This window comes from Epinephelus lanceolatus, chromosome 5 (assembly GCF_041903045.1).
Source record: "Epinephelus lanceolatus isolate andai-2023 chromosome 5, ASM4190304v1, whole genome shotgun sequence".
Lineage (NCBI taxonomy): Eukaryota > Metazoa > Chordata > Actinopteri > Perciformes > Serranidae > Epinephelus > Epinephelus lanceolatus.
Genome location: NC_135738.1, coordinates 1,102,501 through 1,130,116, shown reverse-complemented (window position 1 = coordinate 1,130,116; position 27,616 = coordinate 1,102,501). Strand labels below are relative to the sequence as shown.

General features: G+C 43.4%; 2 protein-coding genes across 3 annotated transcripts in view; one reads left to right on the top strand and one right to left on the bottom strand.

Annotated features, from left to right (window-relative positions):
* Positions 1 to 4,518, bottom strand: part of LOC117261995 (uncharacterized) — a 67,748-nt gene extending 63,230 nt beyond the window's left edge. For both annotated transcript variants that reach the window (XR_013491560.1, XM_078167567.1), the window contains exon 1: positions 4,364 to 4,518. Coding sequence is in view for 1 of the 2 variants with exons in the window: in XM_078167567.1 (XP_078023693.1) it covers positions 4,364 to 4,400 (37 nt within the window). In the remaining variant the exon portion in view is untranslated. The remainder of the gene's footprint in view (positions 1 to 4,363) is intronic.
* A 13,282-nt stretch (positions 4,519 to 17,800) lies between these two features.
* The window catches only part of LOC117262750 (fibulin-7-like), an 11,736-nt gene continuing 1,920 nt past the window's right edge, over positions 17,801 to 27,616 (top strand). Inside the window, exons 1-7 of the mRNA XM_033635869.2 lie at positions 17,801 to 18,168; positions 21,031 to 21,184; positions 21,333 to 21,503; positions 21,594 to 21,878; positions 22,003 to 22,140; positions 22,230 to 22,365; positions 26,135 to 27,616. The exon at positions 26,135 to 27,616 is cut by the window's right edge and continues 1,920 nt beyond it. Of these exons, the coding sequence (XP_033491760.2) occupies positions 18,085 to 18,168; positions 21,031 to 21,184; positions 21,333 to 21,503; positions 21,594 to 21,878; positions 22,003 to 22,140; positions 22,230 to 22,365; positions 26,135 to 26,495 (1,329 nt within the window). The 5' untranslated portion in view covers positions 17,801 to 18,084 and the 3' untranslated portion in view covers positions 26,496 to 27,616. The remainder of the gene's footprint in view (positions 18,169 to 21,030; positions 21,185 to 21,332; positions 21,504 to 21,593; positions 21,879 to 22,002; positions 22,141 to 22,229; positions 22,366 to 26,134) is intronic.

Here is a 27,616-nt window from a genome sequence, read left to right as displayed (position 1 = left end):
CGACTTTCACCCGAGAGAGTGACGTTGGTGTCCCGTAAGATTCTAAAGCCAAACCCTGTTTTTTTGTTGTTGAAGGAAAAAAGACGTCAATTTGCATTGTTTTACCGATGTAGTGCTTTTATTTTGAAAGAGACTCTATGTAATGAAAATGAAAGTGTATTTTGAACAGGCTGAACTTGACACGGTGTCCCAGAACATCAACAACCAACCACCCAGGGAACAAGGGTAAAAGACAGGTAAGTCACACGTTGGTACTCCAGCTCACAAAGTCTTCTTCCTTCTTTGTTTCTACGACATGTAGATTCCATTTTTAACAAACTGGACTTGAGTCAGTACCCGTCCAAGAACAAACACTGATCATGTTTTATGAGAGCGGAGGAAACGATGCACCTCACAGCTCATTTCAGACGTCTTTCCTGCCGCCTCTCTGTACTGCATCCTCATTATTGACGCAGAGCGCTTGTTGCTGTGACTTCATTCTGGGATTGATTGAGTCAGTCAATCCTGTCTGTAAGTGAGCGGCCACCTCCTCTCTCCTCGCTCAGTTAAACTAAGCACAAAACCTGAAACATTACACTCAGTGAGAAGGGTTCCAGTTTGCAGCTCTGGTCATTTCTGCAGCAGTAAAATAACATATTTGAGTTTCGGGGTCATTTCCTCACAGCCTGGTGATCACAGCCTCTGCTCAAATGTTAGCAGGCCACTTTCAGAAACTGATGTTATTTCTCGTCTGTGACCGTGGACGGTGGCGAGGGTGTGAGCGCTGACATTTCCCTGATTTTATGGATGAATAAACACAACCTTGAACTCGACTCACGTGTGATGAGGGTGGATGCTGAAGAGGAGGCTGATCTTTACCGTGGTTAGCACTGTTCTCATCGAGGAAAGGACCTGAGAGTCATCTGAGATAAACACTTCAAGAGACGGTAAATCTCAACCAGGGAATTTTTCAGGAATAGAAAATGCTGGGACGTGATAATGATTTCATTTTGATGATGGAGCTGATTTCATAAAATGTATTGTAATATTTCACAGAGAAACTCAGACATTTGAAATAACAATAAACCACAAACAGCAGCTCCATTCTATCAACTGAGGAGCCTCAGATCACTGCTCACAGAGTCTTTACAGTAAAAGCAGCCCTGCGTTAAAGCAACACATGAGGCTGTGCTGTGCTCGTTTCAGTGCATCGGTGATACGCTAAAATACGATCCAGGAAGTAGCACATAAATGCATTTAAAGGCTTATCAGACGCCAGCGTGCTGCAGTCAACAAAGGAAACAAAGATGAACATCATCACAGTTTGCAGACGACTTCCTGCTTCAACTCTGAACCTCCATGCTTGTTGTAGCCGTGGTGACACAGCTTCACCGCTCAGTGAGAGATCATTACTGATCATTTTCAGTTTGGCCTCCGAATAAAGACGTTGAGATAATCTGGAGAAACTCTTTGATTGTCTGACTGCTCATTTATTGACCTGTTCTTTTTGTGCATTTCTATCCACCTGCTTTTATGCATATTTTCAATTTCTACAGTAAAAACAGAGCGAAAAAGCAGAAAACCCCCCCCCAAAAAAACCCATTGTAATATTGCAAGAAACTTTTTACACTGAGGTGGAAAGGTGGACGTACAGATAAAAAATAAGTGCAACAAAATGCAACAGAAGCAGCCTTAGTGAATAAATGATGACACCCGTGAAGCATGTGACTTCAGTAAACCTGGATCCTACATTGTCATGTTTTCAGTGTCTATGTGAATAAATGAGACAGACGTTTCTTCAGTTAGTCCAGTATTGAGAGAGACAGCTGTGTAACAGGCTGTAATCCCTACAGGCAATTGTGCAGTGTCAATTTATGTCCAATAAAATTTTTTGTTTTTGCCTCTGACAGGCTCAGATTGTTATTGTAAGTGTCTTAAACCAAGATGGAGCCGACGCAGCAGAGAAGAGAAATGTTTTGTTGTTGGTCTGTTTGTACTGTGACCAAGTCTCACTAAAGAAGAAGTCTCGTTCTGAAATCTCATGAGAGGTGACTTGTTGCAGGAAAAACAACAGCGGCAATGTGATGGGAATGTTTGTTGAGTACAGAAAGCCTAGTTTAGTGTTGTCTAAAAGATTTTCACTGCCATGGCTGAATATTTGGCTGATTTCAACAAAGTGAAAAAGTCAGATCAAGATTTCAGATCAAGATTTCTTCTTTAGCGAGACTTGGACACAAAACAGACCAAAACATGTGAAACAATATGAACCTGTCAGTGACAGAAACAAAAACTTTAATTGGACATAAATTGACGGTGCATAATTGCGCGTAGCTGTTTGAGGGTCCATGTCATTGGTCCGACAGCCCATTAGTTCGACAGCCCATTAGTCCGACTGTCTGCGCTGCTGAACGGCTCGCAGCGGGCGTATGGTGCCCCGCGACCGGCTCTGGGTCAGCTGGGAAAGGCTTGAGGCGGAGCAGGCTCACGGCTTATGTGTTTGTCACTTTCTTTTTCATTTTAACCCACACCATGATCTTTTCCTGACCCTAACCAAGTGGTTTTTGTGCCTAAACCTAACCAGACCTTAACCACAGGGCATCATGATGATTTCAGAACGGACTTCGGAACAATGAGTTTAATATGGTCGGAACAATGGGCTGTTCCCGCTGTTTGGCTACTCGATACTGGACCAGTGTCTGAAAACATCAGATGTCTGTGGAGTGATGAGGAGACTGTGACACTCAGGCTGTTCTCGTGCAGTTTGTACATTTTCCCATGAAAAGTAATGTGACAAAATTTGTACATTTCCCACATAATAATGAGCCAATAATTCGTGCATAACCCAAATATTTTGGAAGGCTGTGATCATGTGACCAATGCACTGACGGGAACACGACAGAGGCGGTCCAAGCTGTCCAGTTAGGGGACAGGTGAGGTGGTGAATGGGTCACAAAACACAGGACTTTCCCCTGGAGAATTCAAAATTGTGTTAACTTTCTTTTCCTAAACCTAACTACAGTCACTTTACGTTAATTTTGTAACGTTATTTGATGATACGTTGAACCAAAGGAGGCTGGTAGCGAGTTGAAGCTTTAAAATCTAAAACGTGAAGTTTGTACGTACACACAGTTCAGCTTTAGACTTTATTCTGATGCTGAACTGACACAAACACCAGCGACATGTGACACTTTTTATCTTGTGCTTCTAAAGTTATGTGTCTTTGCGGACACATAAGGAATTGTTAATTTGCCATATTTCTTAAAGGGAGTTTGCCGTTATATTTTTCAGCAGGAGCAGAATGGGAAATAATCTCAAAAGGAGTCTTGCTCTAGTCTTGCAGACAGTGACCCTGCGCCATCTTCAGCCTGTTCTCAAACAAACTCCGGACTTTCACCTGGAAGCCCCCTGCCCGGTTCCCGTGTGAATTTTAAGCCAAATCATGATGTTTTTTTTCTAAAGCCAACATGGTTTTGGAACTCAACCTCAAAGAGTTTATGAATGTAATGAGTAGAAAGTGTATTTTGCCCTACTTGCCTGTCGTCTTTCAAACATACTAGATTCAAACATGATTTCAGCTAGCTGGCAACATGGAGGGAGAGACGGAACATGATGGAAAACATAAATGTATGTGATGGCAAACAAAACGTTGTCGCACATGGTGCATATTAGAGCTACGTTACACCGACAGCTACAGAAAACATTATGTGGATCATCAGTGAACGATTAGTGTAACGATTTCATTACACAAAACAAATCACGTGAATTTTTCGAAGACTTTCAATGATTTTTACTTGATTGCGAAATTCCATGACTTTTCCAGGTTTTCCATGACCGTGGGAACTCTGCACAGTGCGTGTAAAAGGTATAAACTGACACGCCATCTGTAAACATCCAAAACAGACGCAGGAGGGTACCTATGGCATCATGTTTTGACATGTATGTCCACCGACAGAGCGACCGTGTTCGACAAAAGTCAGGTTGTCTTTAAATGTGAGAGGGTGTCAGACTTTAAAGTCTTCAGCATTAGACACACCAGAATAATCCTTAACTCTAAACTTTAAAACAGAACACGACTTCAGCTCTCACAATGTACACTATATATATCTCCTGTTTTTTTCTTATGAAGCACTTTCACCCAAAGCTCTGCACAGGTTGCCTCTTATTCACTCACACACACACACACACACACACACACACACACTGGGACAACTCAAAACCACATGTGCATGCAGCACACACACCTGCACAGGATCTTGGACAGTCACAACTGTAATATCACCATCTTCAGTAACAACATCCTCTCAAATACACTGATGTGACTCTGTGTGTGTGTGTGTGTGTGTGTGTGTGTGTGTGTGTGTGTGTGTGTATATTTGGGACTCACATCTGTCTCGGTGGCAGTCGCTCCTGAAATGGGTCATGACAAGAGAAGAAGAAGAAGAGGAGGAGGAGGAGGAGGAGGAGGAGAGAGATAAAACCTGACGACTGAGAGTGTCTGACTGATGATGCTTCCCTCACTGAGACAGGGAGAGAGGTGACCGCTGAGTATGGCAGTGGGTCGTACCATCTAACACTCCACTGAGAGGGGTGGAGGAGGGATGACCAGTTCATTTATCTGGTGAGAAGGGGGGGTGGGGTGGGGGGGGCAGTCTGGAGGAGAGACAGAGATGGGACAGCACTGATGGAGGAGCTGTGAAGGAGGTAAAGTGGAATCAGTCAAATGGAGAACAGAAGGTAAAACAACACTGAGCTCAAGTTTATCATGTTTTTCTAGTAACCCTGCACATTCAAAGTGATGCTGAATATTTGTCCTGTGGAGATGCTGCGCCCCCTAGTGGATCATAATGTGGTTGTTTAAAGTGTAACAAATTAAACTGCATGTTTTTGTCTGCTGTAGCACACTCACTGGTCACTTTATTAGGTACACCTTGCTAATACCAGGTTGGATCCCCTTTGTCTTCACAACTGCCTTAATTCTTCATTGCATTCAACAAGGTGCTGGAACAACACATTCTCACTCGTCTCGACCTCGTCACATATGGATATCGTTTGCTCATGGACTTTCCACGTCTACATACGATGTGCAACGTACCTTGTTCTGGGACGCCGTGTCAACTTCAGCCTGTTACATGCATTGTCTTCTTTCAAAATTCTGTTTTCACAGGAAATGTAATGTTTACATGCAGTCTCTTAAATAAACACACTACATCGGTACAACACTGACAATTGATGTCTTTTCCTTAAACAACAAACACACATGGTCGGGTTTAGGCAACAAAAGCACGTGGTTAGATTTAGGAAAAGGGAAGAGGGTTTGGCTTTAGAATCTTACGGGACACGAACACCGCTCTCTCAGGTGAAAGACAGCGCCTGGGCAGTGACTTGTGACGTCAGAAACCAACGGAAAAAGGCGTCCTTTAACGTCAGATATGCAGCTGGTTGCAAGTATAGTTTTACAGTGTTTGGTGGCGTCAGAGGGAAGCGTAGCGGGACAAGGGCGAAAGTCAAAGCGGCAAAAGTCCAAGTAGGGTGGGTGGGAGGCTCCAACAAACACAGACTTTCAACCAAGAGAGTGGTGTTTGTGTCCATAAGATTCCAAAGCCAAAAACCCTGTTCTTTTTTCCTAAAACTAACCATGTGTGTTAAAGGACAGAAAACATCAAGTCACAGTGTTGAACCAACGTAGTGTGTTTATTTTGAGAGAGACTGTACGTTAAATTTCCCGTGTAAACTGAAGTGTATTCAGTACGTATGTACGTACCTTGGACGTCATACGTCAATATGTGACGAGGTCGCAGTGAGAATGAGTTGGCAGTGTACATTTCTGCAAACAGATGATATGTTACATTTGTATGTAGATACTTTGAAACTTTACGTTTCATCAATGCTGTGGTTAAGGTGTGGTTAAGTTTAGGCACGATAACCAAAGTGGCAACCTGTGGGACTGAAATATGAAGCCAATATGGATGTGCCAAAAACTGCAGTTCCTCTAATGGCCACTTGGGGGTGACTCCAAGAGTGAGCCAAACCCCATAGACCCCCATGTTAAATAACTACAGCACAAATAAACATGTTTACAGCCTGGTACAAAAACAGTTCTGGTCTCTATGGCTAATTTCAACATTCATGACGACTGTACAGGAGCTGAATCTTTAGAATAATTGAGGGACCGGTTCACTGACTCTGTCTCTGCTCTCCTGCTGGAGCTCAGCCTGTCAGCTGCTGTCAATCAAATACAGTATTCCTGAGATTTACCCCAAATCTTTTTTCTTGCTTTAATAATTATAAACTATTGACAATACATTTGAAATAACACTGGTGTTACTTTTGGCTGCAAAAACGGGGATGTGTAAATGAGATTTACGTTGGACTTTAATGAGAAGATGAAACACTAAATTCACTTTTTTGAGTTAAGCTGCAGCCATTTTACAACACGCTCTACTGATCCTGGTTTCGTTTTATTGAGAAACACTTATGTTGCAATGAAGTGTTTATCTTTTTTTCCAGAGAAAAGAAAAAGAGTAGTTCAGTCCATTTGATCTCCCAAAAATCTATAAAATATCTGACATACTGCAGGTGTAGGAAGTAGTGTATGTCGGCGTTCAGATGCATCATTTAAATGTGTGACGGAGGAACATGTTCACATTAAAACAGGATGTTACTCTTGAATTGAAAAGACTTCATTTCAATTCTGCACACAGAACAGATCGTGCCACTCGACCTGGAACCCGTTCCAGCAAATTAGCAACATGCTAGCTGCAATTTACAACATGACATAATTTCCTGTGCTGTTCATTTTGACTAGTTTCACTAATGAAAACCAATTATGTCAGACTTGCATTAGCATGCGAGAGTCCTCACGAATGTATCTGCAATTTGCGAGCAGCAGTCTTTTGTGAAATGTGACAATTCCACCATTTGCAATCTGCATGTGAGTAAATCGCTTTTGTGAAACGGCCCCTGAACTGACAACTTTTTTGGCAAGTAAATAAAGTACCATGCACCAATAATGTATCAATCAATCAATTTTATTTATAAAGCCCAATATCACAAATCACAATTTGCCTCACAGGGCTTTACAGCATACGACATCCCTCTGTCCTTATGACCCTCACAGCTGATCAGGAAAAACTCCCCAAAAAAACCCTTTAACAGGGAAAAAACGGTAGAAACCTCAGGAAGAGCAACTGAGGAGGGATCCCTCTTCCAGGACGGACAGACGTGCAATAGATGTCGTACAGAACAGATCAGCATAATAAATTAACAGTAATCCGTATGACACAATGAGACAGAGAGAGAGAGAGATGCAGGTAATGACAGTAGCTTACAACAACATTATTGAAAGTAATATGTGAACATATATTGTACATAATACTTTTGTTATTGCTGGATTCAAATGAAGAACTGTTTCTGCCAACAATTAAAAGTTGTGAAAAGATTACAGTGAAGTTGATAGCTGCAGTTTGCATGAGTGAAACCAGCATAACTTTGTTTGTTTAATTCCAATTTCTGGTTCAAAAATTGTAGAGCTCAGCATGGACTCTACCTGCTGCTGTCTGATCATCATCCAGGGAGAGAACAGCAGATGTCGTGGCAGAACTGCCACGACATCTGCTGCTCCATTTAAGTGGGTTTCCCTGCTGCTCGGTAACAAACGGCACATCGGCACGGCCAACTGGAAAATAAAATGCTGAGGCAGTGATGTTCCAGCAGCAGACAGTTGGTCCTCTGCAGCTTCAGATACTGTACAACCTGCTACATGTTTAGATTCTGGATATTATTTAAGCAGTGATGGACCTCCGTGCTGGCTACTCACTGTACAGTGCTTTAGATTATTTGCATGAGGGCTGTAAATCTCACCTGCCTCTGCTGGCAGTACTTAGAGCTTCGTCAAGATTTCAGATGAACACAATGGTGAGTGTTTGTTGGTGGGAGGCCAGGAAGTAGCACCTGGTTGGTTGGAGTATTGCACATTGGAGGGCACCTGGGGGAGAGAAAGGCTCTCCATTCACAGGTGGGCCCCTGTTTTCACAGAGGGGACTCTTCCTGTCTCCACGCTACTGAAGTGCTCATCTAACACAAGCTGAAAGTGCTCTGAACTCAAGTACAGTGTGTGTGTGTGCGTCCTGCTGCTATGAGCCCAGATATCTGTGCTGTTAATTAGCTTGCACCTCGTGCAGCAAAGCTCCATCTTTTTCCATCTCTTCTGACACAGTAGATAAAAGTTTCATCAGGTCTGCTGCTATAACCTCAAGAAAAAACACAGATAGTTCAAACAAAAACGAAACTATCTTTTATTCAGAGTTTTCCTACCTGCGTGACTGTTGGCTTAGTTTACCTGAGACAGAGCAGGAGAGTGAAAGACAGGAGTGAGATGTGAGACGAAAGACACTGGAAGCAATTGATTTATTTACTTTCTTACTGACAGCTGGATGAGACGATCAACACCACACACCTGCCCTCTGCCCTCTGACTAGATACGTGTCCTTTTTTCAAGTCGCGGCTGATGGTTGTACATTTACTACATTTCTGTTTACAGCTCAGTCATTGTGCAGTTACTGAACACCATTAATGTATATTCTGTATTTTATGTTGTGATTCAATGAGCACTGTTGTTTTATTGCAAACATCTGCTTTATATACACAGATATAATCATCAATAAAATGTTTCTGCTGATTTTTTGTTTTTAAATATGATATTTTGATGCTGTGAGCAACACAATGAAATTCCTTCCATCTCCATTTTCTCTGTCTAAATTTGGACAAATCAAACTAAAACTATCTGCATGAACTGACACTTTAAAAATACGATCTTCTGGTGTCAGGCTTTTAAACACAAGCTCTGGTTGTTAAACTGTGATCCATGTCAGTTCAGTCTGAGATTTAAAACTCTTCACGGCAGATTTCTCTGAATACTGACGGAGAGAATAAATGATACGTTTACCTCCAGAATTGGGCAAGCTTTGATTGGTTGATAAAAGTTTAATCAGTGTTGATAAATTGACCCGAGCAACCAGCCATCATCCAACTCTGTTTTAATTACAAAATCCATTAAATGATTTCATTTTAATTAAAGCTGTCCTATCTAATTACGATATGATGATGAGGAGAGCCGGGGGCGTCTCCTGGGCTGCTTTATTTATCTCACAGTTAACCTCCGTCAGCAGCCTGAGAGCAGCCTCCCAGCATGCATTTCAATGAGGGTCAGTGGCCCACACACACACACACACACACACACACACACACACAGGGCCATAAACAGGTTTAAACCTATGATTCTTTGATCGGTAATTAACTAATAAATTCTATAATAATAATTCAAACACTATTGGATTTTTTTTCTACAGCCACCGTCTCTTGCTGTAAATACAGATTAATATAAATAATAAATGTGTATATATCAAAATGACGTTGGCATAAGACATTTGGAAGACACTGGACTCTGGTTACTTAAAGATAAAACTTCATCTGTTGTCAGTTTTCTACATTAATGATGTTGGCATTAGACGTTGACGTCTAGACGTTGGTGGGCGTCACAGCCTAAATTCAACCAAATATCAGCCGGCGAACATGAGAGACATCATGACAGACACTGTTTCAAAATCAAACTACAAAAAACAAACAACAACAAAAAACAGCAGAGAAATTAAAAAGGTGCATTTAGCCAAATTATGCCAAATATCAGGGTTGTGTTTTTATGGATGAATAAATATAAACTGACCAATAGGACGATCTACCTGGAGCCAAGGAGTTGAACCATCAGTCACGTTGCCGTGGTAACCACCTGCTGCAGTATGATGGACATGCATTCTGCTCTCTACACAAAACAGCGCTGCTTGGTTTAATCCAACTGTCACTGTCCCAGCTGCTAATCCCTCCGCTTAATGGAGACACACACACACACACACACACACACACAAATATGAGCAGGGGGACGACATTTTGGGCCCCTCATCCACACACGGGGGGAATCCCTGTTAAGTCTTCCTGCGAATAAAATCCAGTCAATCATATTTCCAGATGTATTTTGTTTTCTTATTTTAAAAGCTGAGGTGGTCACATGTGTCCTGGGCCAAAAAAAATCCCTCCAATGACTGATTAATGAGAAGTCAAATCAAACATTGATTGAGGAAATTACTGTGAGGTTTTAAATCACAAGATCAAATCAGGAGTCAACAAAAATGTTTTTTCTTTGTTTATTCATCAGTCTTGAGGCTATTAATAAATATTGTGTGCTGAGCTGAAACAGTGTGAAGACTATATGGCTGTCAACTGTCATAACCAGTTTATGCAATGTGAAGACTGTTCAGAGACCCAGGGTGCAGAAATATTTTTCTCCTCACCAAACTTTGGTGGCAGACGGCAAGTTGAAATTTGTTTTAATTCTAAAATGACATTTATTCACCTGTATTGTCAGTGACAGAAGTCAGTAAGTTCATTATTGTACGTGATACAATTTAAAAGTCAACTGTAGACCTTTTCATGGGCCCCTTGGCCTTTGACCCCCTCATGGCAGCCCGTCTCTATTCAACAATAATTCAGAGGGAAATCTTTATAGCAAAACATTTACTTGACAGACACGCTCACTTATAGATTCAGATTTTACACACAGAGCTGATGACGATCTTACAAAGTGGTTAAAACCAGCTCCACCTGTAAGATGAAGACATTGATGCATCAGTGAGAATAATTCAGTAATTTATTATAAAAAGTACTTTGAGTATATTTTCCTGATTATAGTCACATACATTTACTTAAAGGAATATTTCACCCACTAATTACCATTTATATTTCAGTTATTCATGCGGTGTTACCTTAAAGTCCTAACACTTTTTCTCACATGCCTTCAGTGAACAAAGAATCCAAACACCTGCCTGTGTATGTGTGTGTGTGTGTGTGTGTGTGTGTGTGCCCATCACTTTCAGCCTGCGCTCTACTTTTGTTTGTTTTATATTGTTTTATTTTGTTTGGATGTATTTGGTTGGTCTTTGTGTTTATTGTATGTCTCTGTATCTGTTTTCACTCTGTTATCACCGCAGTACACAATTAAAAAAAAAAAAGAATCCAAAAACCAGCAAACATTGTTGATTAGTTGAAGTCAATGGGGACCACGTTTATCAACAGCTAAACTATATCAAAACATCCATGAACAAAGTGGAGCAGTTTAATCCAGGTCTCATTTATCCTGTCATTCGCTCAGTACTTCTGAAACACGGTGCATTACCTTGCTGCTGTTACATGTGGTCCACAGTGACTTTAATTAATCAACAACGTTTGCTGTGTTTGGATTCTTTGTTCACCAGAGACATACCATCAAAACCTTTAAGAATTCGCAGTAACACAGCAGAGTAACTGTCATTTCTCAGAGGGCACCGTGCTTTCCCTGTGGCAGCTCCTAAAACGTGGAACGATCTGCCTCTGCACATCAGACAGGCGTCTTCTCTGTCTATTTTTAAATCTCTTCTTAAAACCCATCTCTTCTCCCTGGCCTTTGACACCCTGTAAGACGTTGATTTTATTTTGTTTTATTGTTTGTTTTATTGTATTTTATTATTTGTTTTTATTGTATAGTTGTTATTTTTTTACAAATGTTTTATGTCTTGTGCGAGCTGTTTTGTCTTTTATTTATTGTCTTTTATTTTTTCTTCTGTACAGCACGTACTCTGTGGTTGTTTTAAAGTGCTTTACAAATAAAGTTGGATTGGATTTCTGGGTGAAATATTCCTTTACATTACATTTTAATGGAGTATTTTTACACTGTTGTACTACTTTGGTTAAGGGTTGAAATAGTTTTTCCATCACTACACATATTAGACTACAGGACAGGTTTTTTTGTAAGGGACTGTTCATTACTTATGAGATGGGTGGAGGCACTGCAAATCATTTTTTAAGCATTGGGGAAGCTTTTAGATGTGGTTTAAGCGAGGAGCACTCAGCCTTAATTGGTTGCATTTCATGGACGTGTTTTCTTTAAAAATCTCCAAAATCAGACCATTTATCATCTGCAGAAACTGTGACACATGATTATTTACAGTGGAGGGAGAGTCATGCATTTCCCTGCTCACTCAGGAAGGCTCAAGGGAATCTAAAACAAAGTAAAAAGTATTGACCCTTCTTGTGAAATATGTCATCACACACCTACCATGTATGCACATATGTTTTGGTCATGTACTGGTACACGGCTGCGTAATTACTGGACTGCGATTTTCATTACTTTGTCGGAGGTCACTGGGACACTCATGGAGCCTGATGCCATTATGGATCTGTTGTCTAGACGACGTCTAATGCTAATGAGACGGAATTCACCAACACTGCCTTCACACACTTGATAACTGGATAAAAGAGACTCTCAGTCATTTACAACTTGAGAAAATCTGACACACGTTGAGAGGCTCTCCCAGGAAATCTTAAAAGATGTGGCGGCTGTTTTTTGCTTGTGTGAAGAAAATGAGCTTTCCAGCTATCCCTGACTGAATATTGTCTATTTTTGAATCAATATCTTAACACTGACCCTGACTGTAAGGGCATGATTATTGTTTACCATCATAAGTGAAATATGACCAGGATGAATGGTTTGTTTCTGTGTAGGTAAGTCTTGTGTTTTTGGTTTGTTTGTTTGTTTTCTTTCGTACTTCACTACAATTACATCACACTGTCATTCACAAGTGCTTCAACACTACTGTGTGTAAAAAAAAAATCAATAAACAAAGTTCATAAAAAAAGTCCCTCTGTCCTAAATAAAAGACCGTCCCTAAAATCTTTCTGTTCATCACAGTTTTCTATTTTTGCAGAAGCAACAATAAAACAATACAAACAAACAAAGAGAGACAAAGAAAACCTGAGTTTATGTTTCTGTGTGAAAGACAAAGCCTTCCAGCTCAGCTCTCTGTCTTCATGTGGTTTTTCACAGATCAAAGCTTCGTGTTGTAATTAGTAACTTCACCAACATAAATATTCATTTTCTCTAAATGCGGCTCGGCCACATGTGAAGAAATATTTCTGACAGGACTTTCTTTGGATCCAAACTCCAGCTGCACGTTTGGGAAAAGCCAGAAATGTATTTATGCAGCACCAAGGTTGAAATGAAAAACTGAAGCGCCACCTGGTGGACGACAGGTTCACTGCACCAATATGTGATGAATCTCACGCATCAATCTGAAGCCTTTATGCATCATGTTCAACCATCATCTGTTTTAAACTACTGTGAGGAAAATGTGACACAAGAACTGACTCAGGATCTCAGCTCTGCAGCACCTATTTATATGTTTTTATTTCTATTAATGTTGCATTTGTTATGAAACAAATTCACCCCACCACAGTGATTATCAGCTTTTATGAAAACCATGTTTTAATCCTGATCTCTCCAAAGATGATGCATCTTAAAGTTACAGGTAAATATAAAAACTGTTGGGTAAGTGCCTCCTCGACTCAAAATTAGTTTGGTTGAAGTTCTCTTTGAACAAGGATACATGGAGACACAGAAATCAGATGATAACACTGAGACAGTCTCTTTTTTATCTGTAACCACTTATCCTGTTGGGGGGCTGGAGCCGAGGTGACACCGGGTGAGAGGCAGGGTTCACCCTGGACAGGTCACCAGACTATCACAGGACTGACACATAGAGACAGACAACCATTCACACTCACATTCACACCTACGGACAATTTAGAGTCACCAATTAACCTGCATGTCTTTGGACTGTGGGAGGAAGCTGGAGCACCTGGAGGAAACCCACACTGACACAGGGAGAACATGTCAGAGCACCTGGAGGAAACCCACGCTGACACAGGGAGAACATGTCAGAGCACCTGGAGGAAACCCACGCTGACACAGGGAGAACATGTCAGAGCACCTGGAGGAAACCCACGCTGACACAGGGAGAACATGTGGGAGCACCTGGAGGAAACCCACGCTGACACAGGGAGAACATGTGGGAGCACCTGGAGGAAACCCACGCTGACACAGGGAGAACATGTCGGAGCACCTGGAGGAAACCCACGCTGACACAAGGAGAACATGTGGGAGCACCTGGAGGAAACCCACGCTGACACAAGGAGAACATGTGGGAGCACCTGGAGGAAACCCACACTGACACAGGGAGAACATGTCAGAGCACCTGGAGGAAACCCACGCTGACACAGGGAGAACATGTGGGAGCACCTGGAGGAAACCCACGCTGACACAGGGAGAACATGTGGGAGCACCTGGAGGAAACCCACACTGACACAGGGAGAACATGTCGGAGCACCTGGAGGAAACCCACCCTGACACGGGGAGAACATGTCAGAGCACCTGGAGGAAACCCACGCTGACACAGGGAGAACATGTCAGAGCACCTAGAGGAAACCCACGCTGACACAGGGAGAACATGTCGGAGCACCTGGAGGAAACCCACCCTGACACAGGGAGAACATGTCGGAGCACCTGGAGGAAACCCACGCTGACACAGGGAGAACATTTCGGAGCACCTGGAGGAAACCCACGCTGACACAGGGAGAACATGTCAGAGCACCTAGAGGAAACCCACGCTGACACAGGGAGAACATGTCGGAGCACCTGGAGGAAACCCACCCTGACACGGGGAGAACATGTCGGAGCACCTGGAGGAAACCCACACTGACACGGGGAGAACATGTCGGAGCACCTGGAGGAAACCCACCCTGACACGGGGAGAACATGTCGGAGCACCTGGAGGAAACCCACGCTGACACAGGGAGAACATGTCGGAGCACCTGGAGGAAACCCACCCTGACACGGGGAGAACATGTCGGAGCACCTGGAGGAAACCCACACTGACACAGGGAGAACATGTCAGAGCACCTGGAGGAAACCCACGCTGACACAGGGAGAACATGTCAGAGCACCTGGAGGAAACCCACGCTGACACAGGGAGAACATGTCGGAGCACCTGGAGGAAACCCACCCTGACACGGGGAGAACATGTCGGAGCACCTGGAGGAAACCCACGCTGACACAGGGAGAACATGTCAGAGCACCTGGAGGAAACCCACGCTGACACAGGGAGAACATGTCAGAGCACCTGGAGGAAACCCACGCTGACACAGGGAGAACATGTCAGAGCACCTGGAGGAAACCCACACTGACACAGGGAGAACATGTGGGAGCACCTGGAGGAAACCCACGCTGACACAGGGAGAACATGTCGGAGCACCTGGAGGAAACCCACGCTGACACAGGGAGAACATGTCAGAGCACCTGGAGGAAACCCACACTGACACGGGGAGAACATGTCGGAGCACCTGGAGGAAACCCAGGCTGACACAGGGAGAACATGTGGGAGCACCTGGAGGAAACCCATGCTGACACAGGGAGAACATGTCAGAGCACCTGGAGGAAACCCACACTGACACAGGGAGAACATGTCAGAGCACCTGGAGGAAACCCATGCTGACACAGGGAGAACATGTCAGAGCACCTGGAGGAAACCCACACTGACACAGGGAGAACATGTCAGAGCACCTGGAGGAAACCCACGCTGACACAGGGAGAACATGTCAGAGCACCTGGAGGAAACCCACGCTGACACAGGGAGAACATGTCAGAGCACCTGGAGGAAACCCACACTGACACAGGGAGAACATGTCAGAGCACCTGGAGGAAACCCACACTGACACAGGGAGAACATGTCAGAGCACCTGGAGGAAACCCACCCTGACACAGGGAGAACATGTCAGAGCACCTGGAGGAAACCCACACTGACACAGGGAGAACATGTCAGAGCACCTGGAGGAAACCCACACTGACACAGGGAGAACATGTGGGAGCACCTGGAGGAAACCCACGCTGACACAGGGAGAACATGTCGGAGCACCTGGAGGAAACCCACGCTGACACAGGGAGAACATGTCGGAGCACCTGGAGGAAACCCACGCTTGTTTTCATGTCTTGTCTGTTTTAATTATTGACACGTAAAGCACTTTATAAATAAGGATTATTATTATTATTATTAGGATTTAGGGGGATTTACTGGCAGAATGGAATATAATGTAATCAGTGTGTTTTCTTTAGTGTTTAAACAACTGAAAATATGAATGGTTATGTTTTCGTTACCTCAGAATGAGCTGCTTATATCTACACAGGGAGCAGGTCCTTATCTATGGAGATCAGCATGTTGCACTGCTGTGTTTCTACAGTAGCCCAAAATGGACAAACCAAACACTGGCTCTAGATAGACATTTGCTTTTTCACGTTGGCCCAGTGGTTGGCCTTCTGCAGCAAGCAGTGTCTGGAAAACACAGATTTTTTAACATGAACTGCTTTATACAGTGTTTGTACTGGGTTAAATCAGCACGTCTGTTTGTCTTGGAGAGGAAGAGACCTGTGTTAATCTTCCTCTAAAAACCTCCTGAGCATCTGGATCTCAAGTTATCAGAGGAAAAAAGGCAAGCAAATACATATATATATATATATGTACACTTTATTAATCCCCCTGAGCGGTTGGGGGGTTCAGTGCCTTGCTCAAGGGCACCTCGACAGTGCCCAGGAGGTGAACTGGCACCTCTCCAGCCACCAGTCCACGCTCCATATATTTTGTCCGAATGGGGACTTGAACCGGCGACCCTCTGGTTCCCAAGCCAAGTCCCTATGGACTGAGCTACTGCCGCTCCCTGGTGCTGGGTTAGAGGCACGTCCGTGAGAAACACTGATTTGTAACATGAAACATCTTTATTCAGTGTTTTTACTGGTTTAAATCAGCGGGGTCTCATTTATAAACACTGCGTACGCATAAACGCAAAAGTTGTGATGTATAAAGACAGACTTGATGGACAAACTTTGACCCATGCTTCTAAACGTTTGAAGACAGGAAAGTTGCGGCGCAGACGGTGAGGTGGAGCCTGACTGTAGGAATTGTCGAATACTTTTTGGCATACACCATTTTCAGATTTTGTCCGTACATACATTTTTTAGTATGGATCCTACACACTGTTGTATAAATGAGACCTGGTCAGTTTGTCTTCCTGGTAAAAACCTCCCAAACAATGAACACTGAAGAATTTCTAACCTGGACAAGTTTCAGCTGGTTGCAATCTCACCACTAGACGCCACTGACTCTCCCCAAATCTTACACACTGAAATCTGAAAAACAAACTCTGGCTTGTTTCGTATGAGTCAGAATCATCTGACGACATCATACAAGATAGCGTAACAGTCACATTGTGAAACTTACTTAATACTTTAAGTACATTTTTCTGATTAAACTCACATAGTGTCACTGAAGGAGCATTTTCAGTGCAGGACTTTTACTTGTAACAGAGTATTTGTTTAAGTAGTTTAACTGAAAGACCTGCATGTTTCATGAAAGTTCTTTGTTCCATTACACTTTGATATTGTTGCATACATCTTATCAAACTCAAGAGTCTTCAGTGACATTCAAGGTCTTGTTTTTCAGTACATTCAAAACCACCACTTTATTTGCTTCTTTCAATTCACAAACTTCTAAAGATTTAAAATACATTCCTATAGGAAATTACAGTGTGCGTTCATACTCATTATCATACTTTATATATGACTTTATATGAGGGGTGCTTTCAGGGTCTCTTTCTAATGTTTCCTCCTGCAGCTCTCCCTCTCTCTCTCTCAATCTCTCTCTCTCTGCTGGGGGATAATCCAGGCGGCTCTATCAGCAGATATGGCTGCCCTGTCATTACAGAGCCACACCACATTATCCTGCAAGACAGCAGGTTTGGGGTTATGAAAAAAGAAAAAAAAAAAGCTGCTGTAATTGGAGCACGAGTCACATTCCTGAGCTGGTGAGTGAATCTGAAATAGTCACCAGGACGAAGCTGCTTTGAGTGGGTGAAGATTAAAAGACGCCACCAGCAGCTGACTTCTAATTTGAGAGTCTATTTCTGGGGATGCTGATGGATCAAAAAAGTGAGAGTGTGTTCCAGATGTGGGAGTCGCTCCCCTCCTCCTCCTCCTCCTCCTCCTCCTCCTCCTATGACAGGGTGGAGGGGTGGGAGTGAGTGGAGGAGAAATTTGGCAAGTGCCCTCGAAAAGACACAGAAGTAGAGGAGATAACTTAGTTTTGGAGCTGCAGCAGAAGAGTTGAGTAAAGACACAAGAGGTTCATCAGGACGAGGATGGAGGTTTTGTTCAGGATGAAGATGGTCTGGGTTGTTCTGATGATGCTGTGTCTTCATCACATGTCCTGTTCTTCTGCTCAGGTGAGTCCAGGTGACTCTGACGACATGTGATTGGACTCATGTTACTGAGGTTTATTTCACTCACAGAGGCAGGATGTCCATCTTCGTCTCAATTAAGTTGATTACTGAGTCCTAACAGGCAGAACTCTCAACTCACAATACTTCTAATGTAGTAGATTAATACTCAGGTTAGAAGAGTTGGCAAAACTATGAGAATTTTTATTCTATTTTATTTTATTTTTGTAATTTTTTGTAAATATTGTGTAAAATTTTTGCTGTTTCTTTTATGAAATGTTTGATATTTCCACTTAAATCATTTTAATGGAACAATATGAGCATGAAACATGGTTGAACTGTTCAAAACTCAAAAGTCCACATTAATAACCTGATCTAAGTAAAAGCATAAAAATATTACCGTAAAAATATACTTTAAGTACAAAAATGACAAATATTTTCAAATTGTATTTAAGTAGTGTACTGTACTTAAAATGTACTTCGTTGGGACACAGTAAAGTCTGAGACAAGATGTGTTTGGTCAAATCCTTTTAAAAGTGTAATTAATTCAGTCTGTCCAAGTCAATTAAGAATAAACTTCTATTCACAACAGACTGAGAGAGGTAAAAAAGAAAACTTAATTTTTTTTTCTTACACTGATGATTCTCAAAGGCAATTTCATTTGTAATTTTTCATTAGATTTTATTTTTAATTGTCCGTCTGAACCAGAAAAATCTAGAAAATTATATTTTTGCTCAGTTTTCTGTGTTAGATAAATGCCAAATAAAAACAACATAATAAATAAATAAATTTAAATGTGTATAAAAGTTTAAAGCTCCAAGAAGTTCCTTTAAAAAAACTTTAGTGGGCCTTTATTTTATTTTACCATCATATTATATTAAATACGTTTTCAGTAGAGCAACTTTTACCAGCTGATGAAAAGTATGTTAAAGGTATGGGATCACTTTAGGGACAAAAAGCTAAGTTGGTTTTTACAACATGTTGTGGAGCCAAACAAATTAAATACAAAACAATTAATGGATGTATATTGATTTCAGATATTTGTGACAAATTGAGAGAAAATTGTTCAATGAAAGGACAAACTTATATTTAAATATTTGTTTTTCAAAATAGCCAACACAGTATCTTAAACCCTTTAAATTAATTAATTAATTAAGTAATCTAAAAGTAATCACGTTGTGAGTGGCGTCAGGATGCCCTTAAGTTCATGATGATAGATGGAATTAAATAAGTACTAACAGGGTATTTGGTGTCTCAAAGTTAGTTTGTTTTATTTTGAAATGTGGGCTTTATTTTAAATTAGTTTTAGTTCATCTCCGCTGTGAGGGTCATAAGGACAGAGGGATGTCGTATGCTGTAAAGCCCTGTGAGGCAAATTGTGATTTGTGATATTGGGCTTTATAAATAAAATTGATTGATTGATTGTTTTAATGTTAAATATGTGCAGCAAGTGTCAAAACTAAAACACTGAACTAAACTAAAATTAGATTCACTTCAATATAGCTTCTGTTAATGCTGGAGTAAGTTCATTAATTCATTTCCTCATGTGTTATACCGTCCCTGAATGTCTGGTCAGTGCGCTCAAACATGCTGAACTCAGGCTCACCCTCCTCTGTATAAGCACCACTGGGTCACTGCCTGTAACAAACCACAGACACACAAACCTGGAGCCTCTCTGCGTTGTGTTATTGTGAGAGCGGCGGTTTGAGCCGTCAGCTGGAGGTCAGCAGCTGGCTCAGGTCCAATTTTCACCCAGATGTTACTGCAGCCGCTATGAAAACCTCACCTCTATGTATAGATGTCACACCTGGAGCACACTGCAGACTGGAGACACACTGCAGACTGGAGACACACACTGCAGACTGGAGACACTGTAGACTGGAGCACACTGCAGACTGGAGACACTGTAGACTGGAGACACTGTAGACTGGAGACACTGTAGACTGGAGACACTGCAGACTGGAGACACTGTAGACTGGAGACACTGTAGACTGGAGACACTGCAGACTGGAGACACTGTAGACTGGAGACACTGCAGACTGGAGACACTGTAGACTGGAGACACTGTAGACTGGAGACACTGCAGACTGGAGACACTGTAGACTGGAGACACTGCAGACTGGAGACACTGTAGACTGGAGACACTGCAGACTGGAGACACTGCAGACTGGAGACACTGTAGACTGGAGACACACACTGCAGCTAGCAGCTGCAGTGTGTGTGTCTAACAAGATATGCATAAGCTACAGCATGTAGTCCAGTGTAGTTAGCACATACCACATTTTTGTTTTGTGAGGAAACCCACGCTGACACAGGGAGAACATGTCAGAGCACCTGGAGGAAACCCACGCTGACACGGGGAGAACATGTCAGAACACCTGGAGGAAACCCACGCTGACACAGGGAGAACATGTCGGAGCACCTGGAGGAAACCCACACTGACACAGGGAGAACATGTCAGAGCACCTGGAGGAAACCCACGCTGACACGGGGAGAACATGTCAGAGCACCTGGAGGAAACCCACGCTGACACGGGGAGAACATGTCAGAGCACCTGGAGGAAACCCATGCTGACACAGGGAGAACATGCAAACTCCGCACAGAGGGGCTCCCCCACCCGGGAGTGAACCAGGAACCCTCTTGCTGTGAGGCAACAGTGCTAACCACCACACCACCGTGCCACCCTCTCTTCAAAAAAAAATTGTCCAGATAACACAAAACTTTTTAGCTGTGAGACATCAGGGATAAACATCAGGATATCGTTTGTAATGTAACAACCATACCTAAAGAGGGTCACAAATCACCTGTTCCAGGGTCCTTTTCAGAATCAGAGTCTGTCCTCTAACCTCTCTTTGTCCCCGTCCACAGGAGTGTCCATCCACCCATGACCTGCTGAACTCTCTGCGGCAGGTGGAGAAGATGTTGGCGGTCCATGAGGCGTCGTACCAGCAGGGCCTCCGCTCGCTCAGGAAGAAGATGAGCGCTCTGCACAACAGCACCATGGCCATCTTCAAGGCTGGCGGTGAGACGTAACAGTTTATCCTGGTGTAGATCACCAAACAGAGGGTGGAGATACTAATTTCACCTGGGATCATTAAAGAGAAAAACATCAGACAGGTATGAGGTTGAAAAAGTTCAGAAAGTATAAGAACATCTCTATCTGCTCCCAGCAACCTGCCCCAAACCAGAGCCCCCTGCTCATGGCCGCAGACTGGGCAGAGTGTTTGGCGTCGGACATGAGGTCCACTTCCTGTGCAAGCCTGGCTACGAGCTGATTGGCCCGCGGACCCGAGTGTGTCTGGAGTCTCTGAGGTGGAGCGGCCAGCAGCCAATGTGCAGACGTAAGCACTGACACAGAACCAGCATACTGATACTGGTTCAGCTGGGTCAGCACCAGTAGTTTTATCAAGTCTTGTTTGTTTCTTTTTCAGGCTTCAACAGCACCGGAAACTCCCTGGCCTCCTTCTCTCCTGCTGCTCCTTCCTCTTCTTTCTCTGGCTCTGCAGCTCTGTCAGCATCCTCCTCCTCCTCTTCCTCCTCCTCCTTCTCCTCCTCTTCAGCATCTTCACCTTCTCCTGTCTCCTCTTTATTACCCACGTCTTCCTCCCCATTCTCCTCCATCCGTCCATCTCACTGCACTCACTTCCTGGGCTCCACCCGCTGCACCTGTGATGTGGGTTTCACCATATCAGGCCGCGACAACAACATCTGCACAGGTGAGAAATAAGAGTGTTTGTGTAACCAGTAAGACAAAATGCTGAACCAGTAGATGAAACGAGTGCCTCATATCAGGGACATGGAATACTGAAACTTCTCATGAGGATCCTGTGTGTGTTTCAGACATCGACGAGTGTCATCTGTTCCCTCTTGGTCAACCTGGCCGGCTCTGCATCCATCAGTGTGTAAACACTCCCGGCAGCTTCCACTGCTTCTGTCCAGACGGCTACGACATCTCCAGAGATGGCCGCAGATGCACAGGTCAGAGGTCAAAGGTCATCCTATCAGTCAGGGCGGGGAATGTTTAGGGACGTGTGGTAACTCTAACACCTCTGTCCTTCTGTGCTCAGACATCGACGAGTGTGAAATCCGAATGCACAACTGCACAGCAGACCAGCTGTGTGTGAACACCCACGGAGGTTTCCAGTGTGTGACGGTGGAGTGTCCGCAGATGAAAAACGCCACGTACATCAAGACGTCGCCAATGTAAGAGCATACCGTCCTGTATCACATCGTTCTGCAGTGCTACGAATCTCCACAGCTGATCTGTAGGACGTAGGAGTCAGTTCTTAAGTGAAAGTTAAAACTGTAGATATCGTACATTTCACTTACTATGAACTTATTTGATGGACAGCAATCTTTTTAGCAACCTCCATCCATCCGTCAATTTTCATTCGCTTATCTGGGGCCAGGTTGCGGGTGCCGCAGGCTGAGCAAGTACTCCACACGTCCCTTTCCCCAGCAACACTTTCCAGCTCCTCCTGGGGGACCCCAAGGTCTTCTCAGGCCTGATGAGATATATAATCTTACCAAGGTTCTCTGGGTCTCTGGGGCCTCCTACCAGTGGGACGTACCTGGAAACCTCTAACAGGTGGTACCCAGGAGGATCCTGATCAGATGTTGAACCACCTCAACTGGTCCCTTTTGACACAAAGGAGTAGCGGCTCTACTCCGAGCTCCTGCTGGATATCCGTTTGGCCACTATGTCAAATTGGCTTCAGAGTCTGGTGCTGTTCTGAGGGACCTGAAGAAGACCCACTCCATACAAAGATATAAGGCATAAGGATTCTTAGTTCCAGGTGATTACAGGCTAATAAAAACATATCATGAATATTATTCTGATTCTGCCATTATATCCCCCCAAGTCCTAAAGACTGGACTTTCAAGCTCTGTTTTTGAGACTCAAAATGTCGGTTGGATTCAAAACACTGAATTTGAAGCTGACAAGGGTTGCTCACTGTTTGCTCGCAGCCAACACATTACATGGCTTATAATTAAGAGCGAAATCACATCTCAAGGGCGCAATGAAACTGCAAGCAAAGCAAGTAGAGAAGGAATGAAAACTGGGCAGAAGAGACTAGAAAAACAAGAAAGCTTCTCACCTCAAAAGACAAAGACGCAGATAAATGACAGGGACGGTGATGGACAGAGTTTGAAAACAATGAGTTCTACCTCCATGTCTCCCACTTCCTCTCTCCACCCGACAGTTAGCACCCTTCCTCTGACAGTAAGAGTCAGACTGAGGTTTGGCCTCGGATGCCCTGGCTGAGGTTTGGCCTCAGATGCCTTGACTGAGGTTTGGCCTGAGATGCTCTGCTGAGGTTTTGTGGGCTTGAGTCAGCTGATCAGCTGATGGCGGTCGAGAGGCGTGAAACAGGAACTAAACATGTTTACCAACAGTGGTTATCGAGGTTTGATTTATTCCTACAGCTGAATCCTAATTGTATGTTTCAGCAGCGCAGCAGGGAGGTCAGTGCCGTGGCGTGCAGACTCTCTGGGGGGTATACAGGGCGAGCTTGTGACATCAGTAGAAAATAAAACTTGGAAGTGTTACTGGTTAGGACACTTACAGGCTGCTTATTAAAGATGGAAAACAAAAGGCACTGTGGCATGTAGGACCAAGACGGACGACAGTGAGAGGTCAGAGCATCATTTTGAAATTAGATTCACAGGCCCTTAAAGCAGAGCATGTGAGCAGCGTATAATTTTAGGAGACAGTGATTTGTTTGATTCAATTTTATCCCTCCATACTGTAAACAAACGTGGAGTCTCTGGAGAACTACAGCGATTCAGCAACTCTTCAATTGTGGAGGAAGAACAGATGAATAAATTTCAGCCACTCAGACCACAACAACAAACCATTGAAGATGTAAATAAAAATTTTTGCTGACTGACTTCTGCTTTTCCAGACAATTCGACTCACGAGCCAACCATCCAGTGTTATGTGATGGGAGGATTAGGATGGTCACAGTAAATCACATTCAACTGGATAAATACATGTACAGTTTATGTTGCTGAGTGCAAGCTTTTACTGGAGGTGAAGAAAGTGATGTTGATGCAATTTTTTCCCACGAGACACATTTGGCATCTAAAGAGACAACAGAGCAGTTAGCACATGGACACAGGACTGACAAAGGTATTTTTATGCCTCTGCGCCAGCCAACGCCTTTGGCTCATCAGTCTGTACGTCACATTCTTGTGAACGTAATCTCCAGAATGCGTTGAGGGAATTTCCTTTAAATATGGCACAAACGTCCACTTTGTCTCGAAGGATGAACTGATTTGACTTTGATGGTCGAAGATGAAGATCACTGTGACTTTGCATCCAGCTCATTCTCTTGAATGCTATATGTTGAAATTTGGCACAAATGTTCTCTTCAACTCAAGGATGAACTGATTAGAGTTTGGAGATCAAACATCAGAAGAGAGAGACAGACACCTTTGTTTTTAAGACAGCAGAGATTAAAGCTAGTTGTTAGAGAGATGATGTCACCAGAGCATTAGTGGATCAAATAGAAACCAACAGCACGCTGATGTATCAAAATGACTTAATGGGAGCTGTAGGGTTTTTTATGCTAACATATTAACTGTTGGTTAACTTTGCTAAAATCATGACATGCTGTTGTGGATACTCATGTATCTCAGAATGTGGACCATAAAGTCCAGGAACAGGTTTCATCTTCTCAGAAAGACAGATGAAAAACCCCGTGAGGAGCTTCACTCATTGTCTGACAGAATCTATTGGAACCATTAACTGTATTAAAGAACTGGATGTAGCTACCATGACGTCACCGTTCGGTTTGCTGACTACTGTCTGAAGCCTCTAGTTTGCATACCAAGACAGCCTACTGGCCATCACCATATTGGTTATTTACTAAGCTTACTAAGAACCCGAGAACACTATGCCCACCTATACAGCAACTTGACTGCACCTGGCTCCTGGCTAGTTATCAGATAATGCTAATGCTAGCTAGCTTGGTCAGCAAGGTGCGTCCATAACTCATGTTAACTGTGATACTAATTGAAAAAAAGCATGTAGGCTACTTACCAGAAAAAAATGAAAAGGCCAACTCCTTATGTTTTCTTCACACTACTAATGACAGTGCAACAGTGTGAGCAGGTACATTATTGCTGAGTCACCACTGAAATATTACTCAGGTGTTTGTTAGCGTGGATTAGCTGTCAAAGGCTTGTGTGTGTGTGCTACTTGCAACATTGCACCCTAACTGAACGTCATCTGAAGTTTGGATTTAGTCAGAAACATCTATACTTATGATCATTTTAACATTTCACCACCTTATTGCATCACAGCACACATAAGGCTACCATAATAGTGTCAGCTAACTAAGCTAAACAACACAGTACCATAGCTAGAAATAAAAACATTTATTTGGCTGATGCTTCACTGCAACACTGAAAAAGGCTGAGGCCAGCTCAACTTTGGTTTGTGGCACGTTACACCCATCCACAGTGACAAGTGTGTGACTAGCATGAACTGAAAACACACTGTGAACGGCCAAAGTTCTAGGACAACACCCAAAAACATGTTCATGGATATCTAAATAAAAACGCATTACAAGGTATCTATCCTAACTGAAAGGTCACCATGGTGGGGACCACGAGTTAGCTTCACCCTAAAGCTTTAACTCTAAATGGGACCATCATTTATAAAAATGAACATGGTGCTGTTTTGAAGACGACCTGAAACTAGTGACTGAAACCATAAACTGATCAGGAAAATGCTCACTGAGTGAGAAGTAGGATCATTTTCTCACTCACTTCTACACCATCTGATTTCTTTTTCCACTAGTGGCGTCGCCCCCTGCTGGCTGTTAGAAAGAATGCAGGTTTAAGGCACTTCTGCATTGGCTTCACTCCTCAGACCTGAAGGCTGCGTCCACTTCTTTTTCAGAGTATGAAAGCAAGAGTGAAAACAAATCCTAAATTAACATATTTACCCACTTTGTGTCCACAGGCGCTGTGAGAGGAACCCATGCATGCTGGGAGACAAGGCGTGCACTCAGGCACCAAACTCAATCTCCTTCCACTTCCTGTCTGTGGTGTCCAACATGTCCGCCCCCCGTGTCCTTTTCCGGGTGTCGGCAGCCCGTGTCCTGGGTGACACGCTGCGTTTCGGCCTGGCGGGTGGTCATGGGCGGGGCTATTTCAGTGTGCAGCGTTCAGGACGACAGACCGGCACCCTCCTCCTGGTGCAGCCCATCAAGGGTCCCGCCACTCTGGAGGCTGAGGTGGAAATGAGCGAGCTGGAACGCCACAACCTGCTGGGCCGCTATCTCACCAAGGTCACCCTGTTTGTTTCCCCGTACGAGTTTTAGATAAGGGATTAATGCCGGGGGGTGGTGAGGGTGGGGTTGCTGGTTAGGGTGGGGGGGTTAAGGTTCGCCAAGGTGTACCAGCATTTGGTTTCACCAGTTTACCCAGAAAAAAAGAGCCTGACGAGCTTTTACAGTCCAACTGAAATCTCGTAAGTCTTCCTTTTTAAATGAGTCTTTAAATATGTTTTTATTATTGGAGGGCAAAAAAAGTTCTTTGTAAAAATATCAGAAATATTTCTTTAGCCTCTGAGGTGGGCTGTGAAGTGTTTCTGGTGTGGTGGACCGGCCCATTCTCATTTCAAACAAATACCGCTGCGTTGTCAGTGACCTGGGCATTAGACACCGACGCACAAGGACGCCTTTTGCGGCGGTATAATACGCGCAAGGGGCAGCAGTTGTTGACACAGTGACCACCAACTGAAGTCATCCAGTCCTGGCGCTATATCAGTGGATAGCCACGTAAGAAACCAATGAACAAAGGCAACTTTCACAGCAATATGAAATGCACCGGCCAGCAGCAGTTTGTTTCTCCAGGAGCTCGCTGTTCACCTCCTGCGTGAATGTTAAACCAAACCATGATGGGTTTTTTTTTTTTAAACCTAACCACATGCTTTTGTTGCCTGAACCATCTGCGTTTTTTAGCACCAGGAAATAAACGTAACTACGAGGTGTCTGCATCTAACAAGCACAAACTGAACATTTCCTGTGAAAACTGAGATTTATTTTGAAAAGACACAATGAGCGTAACAAGCATAAATTGACATGCTGTCCTGGAACGTCAACAATCATCATCATCCTCACTGTGACCTCGTCACATGTCCACGTTTGGTCATGGACTTTCCACGTCCACATATGACGTCCAAGGTACCCTGGGTGTGTTGGTTGTTGACGTTCTGGGACGCCGTGTCAACTTCAGCCTGTTACATGCATTGTCTGTTTTCAAAATACACTTCTGTTTTCACAGGAAATGTACAGTTTGCATACAGTCTCTTTCAAAATAAAAGCACTACATCGGTACAACACCACAATTGATGTTTTTTTTCCCCATCAATAACAAACGTGGTTGGTTTTAGGAAAAAAGAACAGGGTTTGGCTTTACAGTCTTACAGGACACAAACACC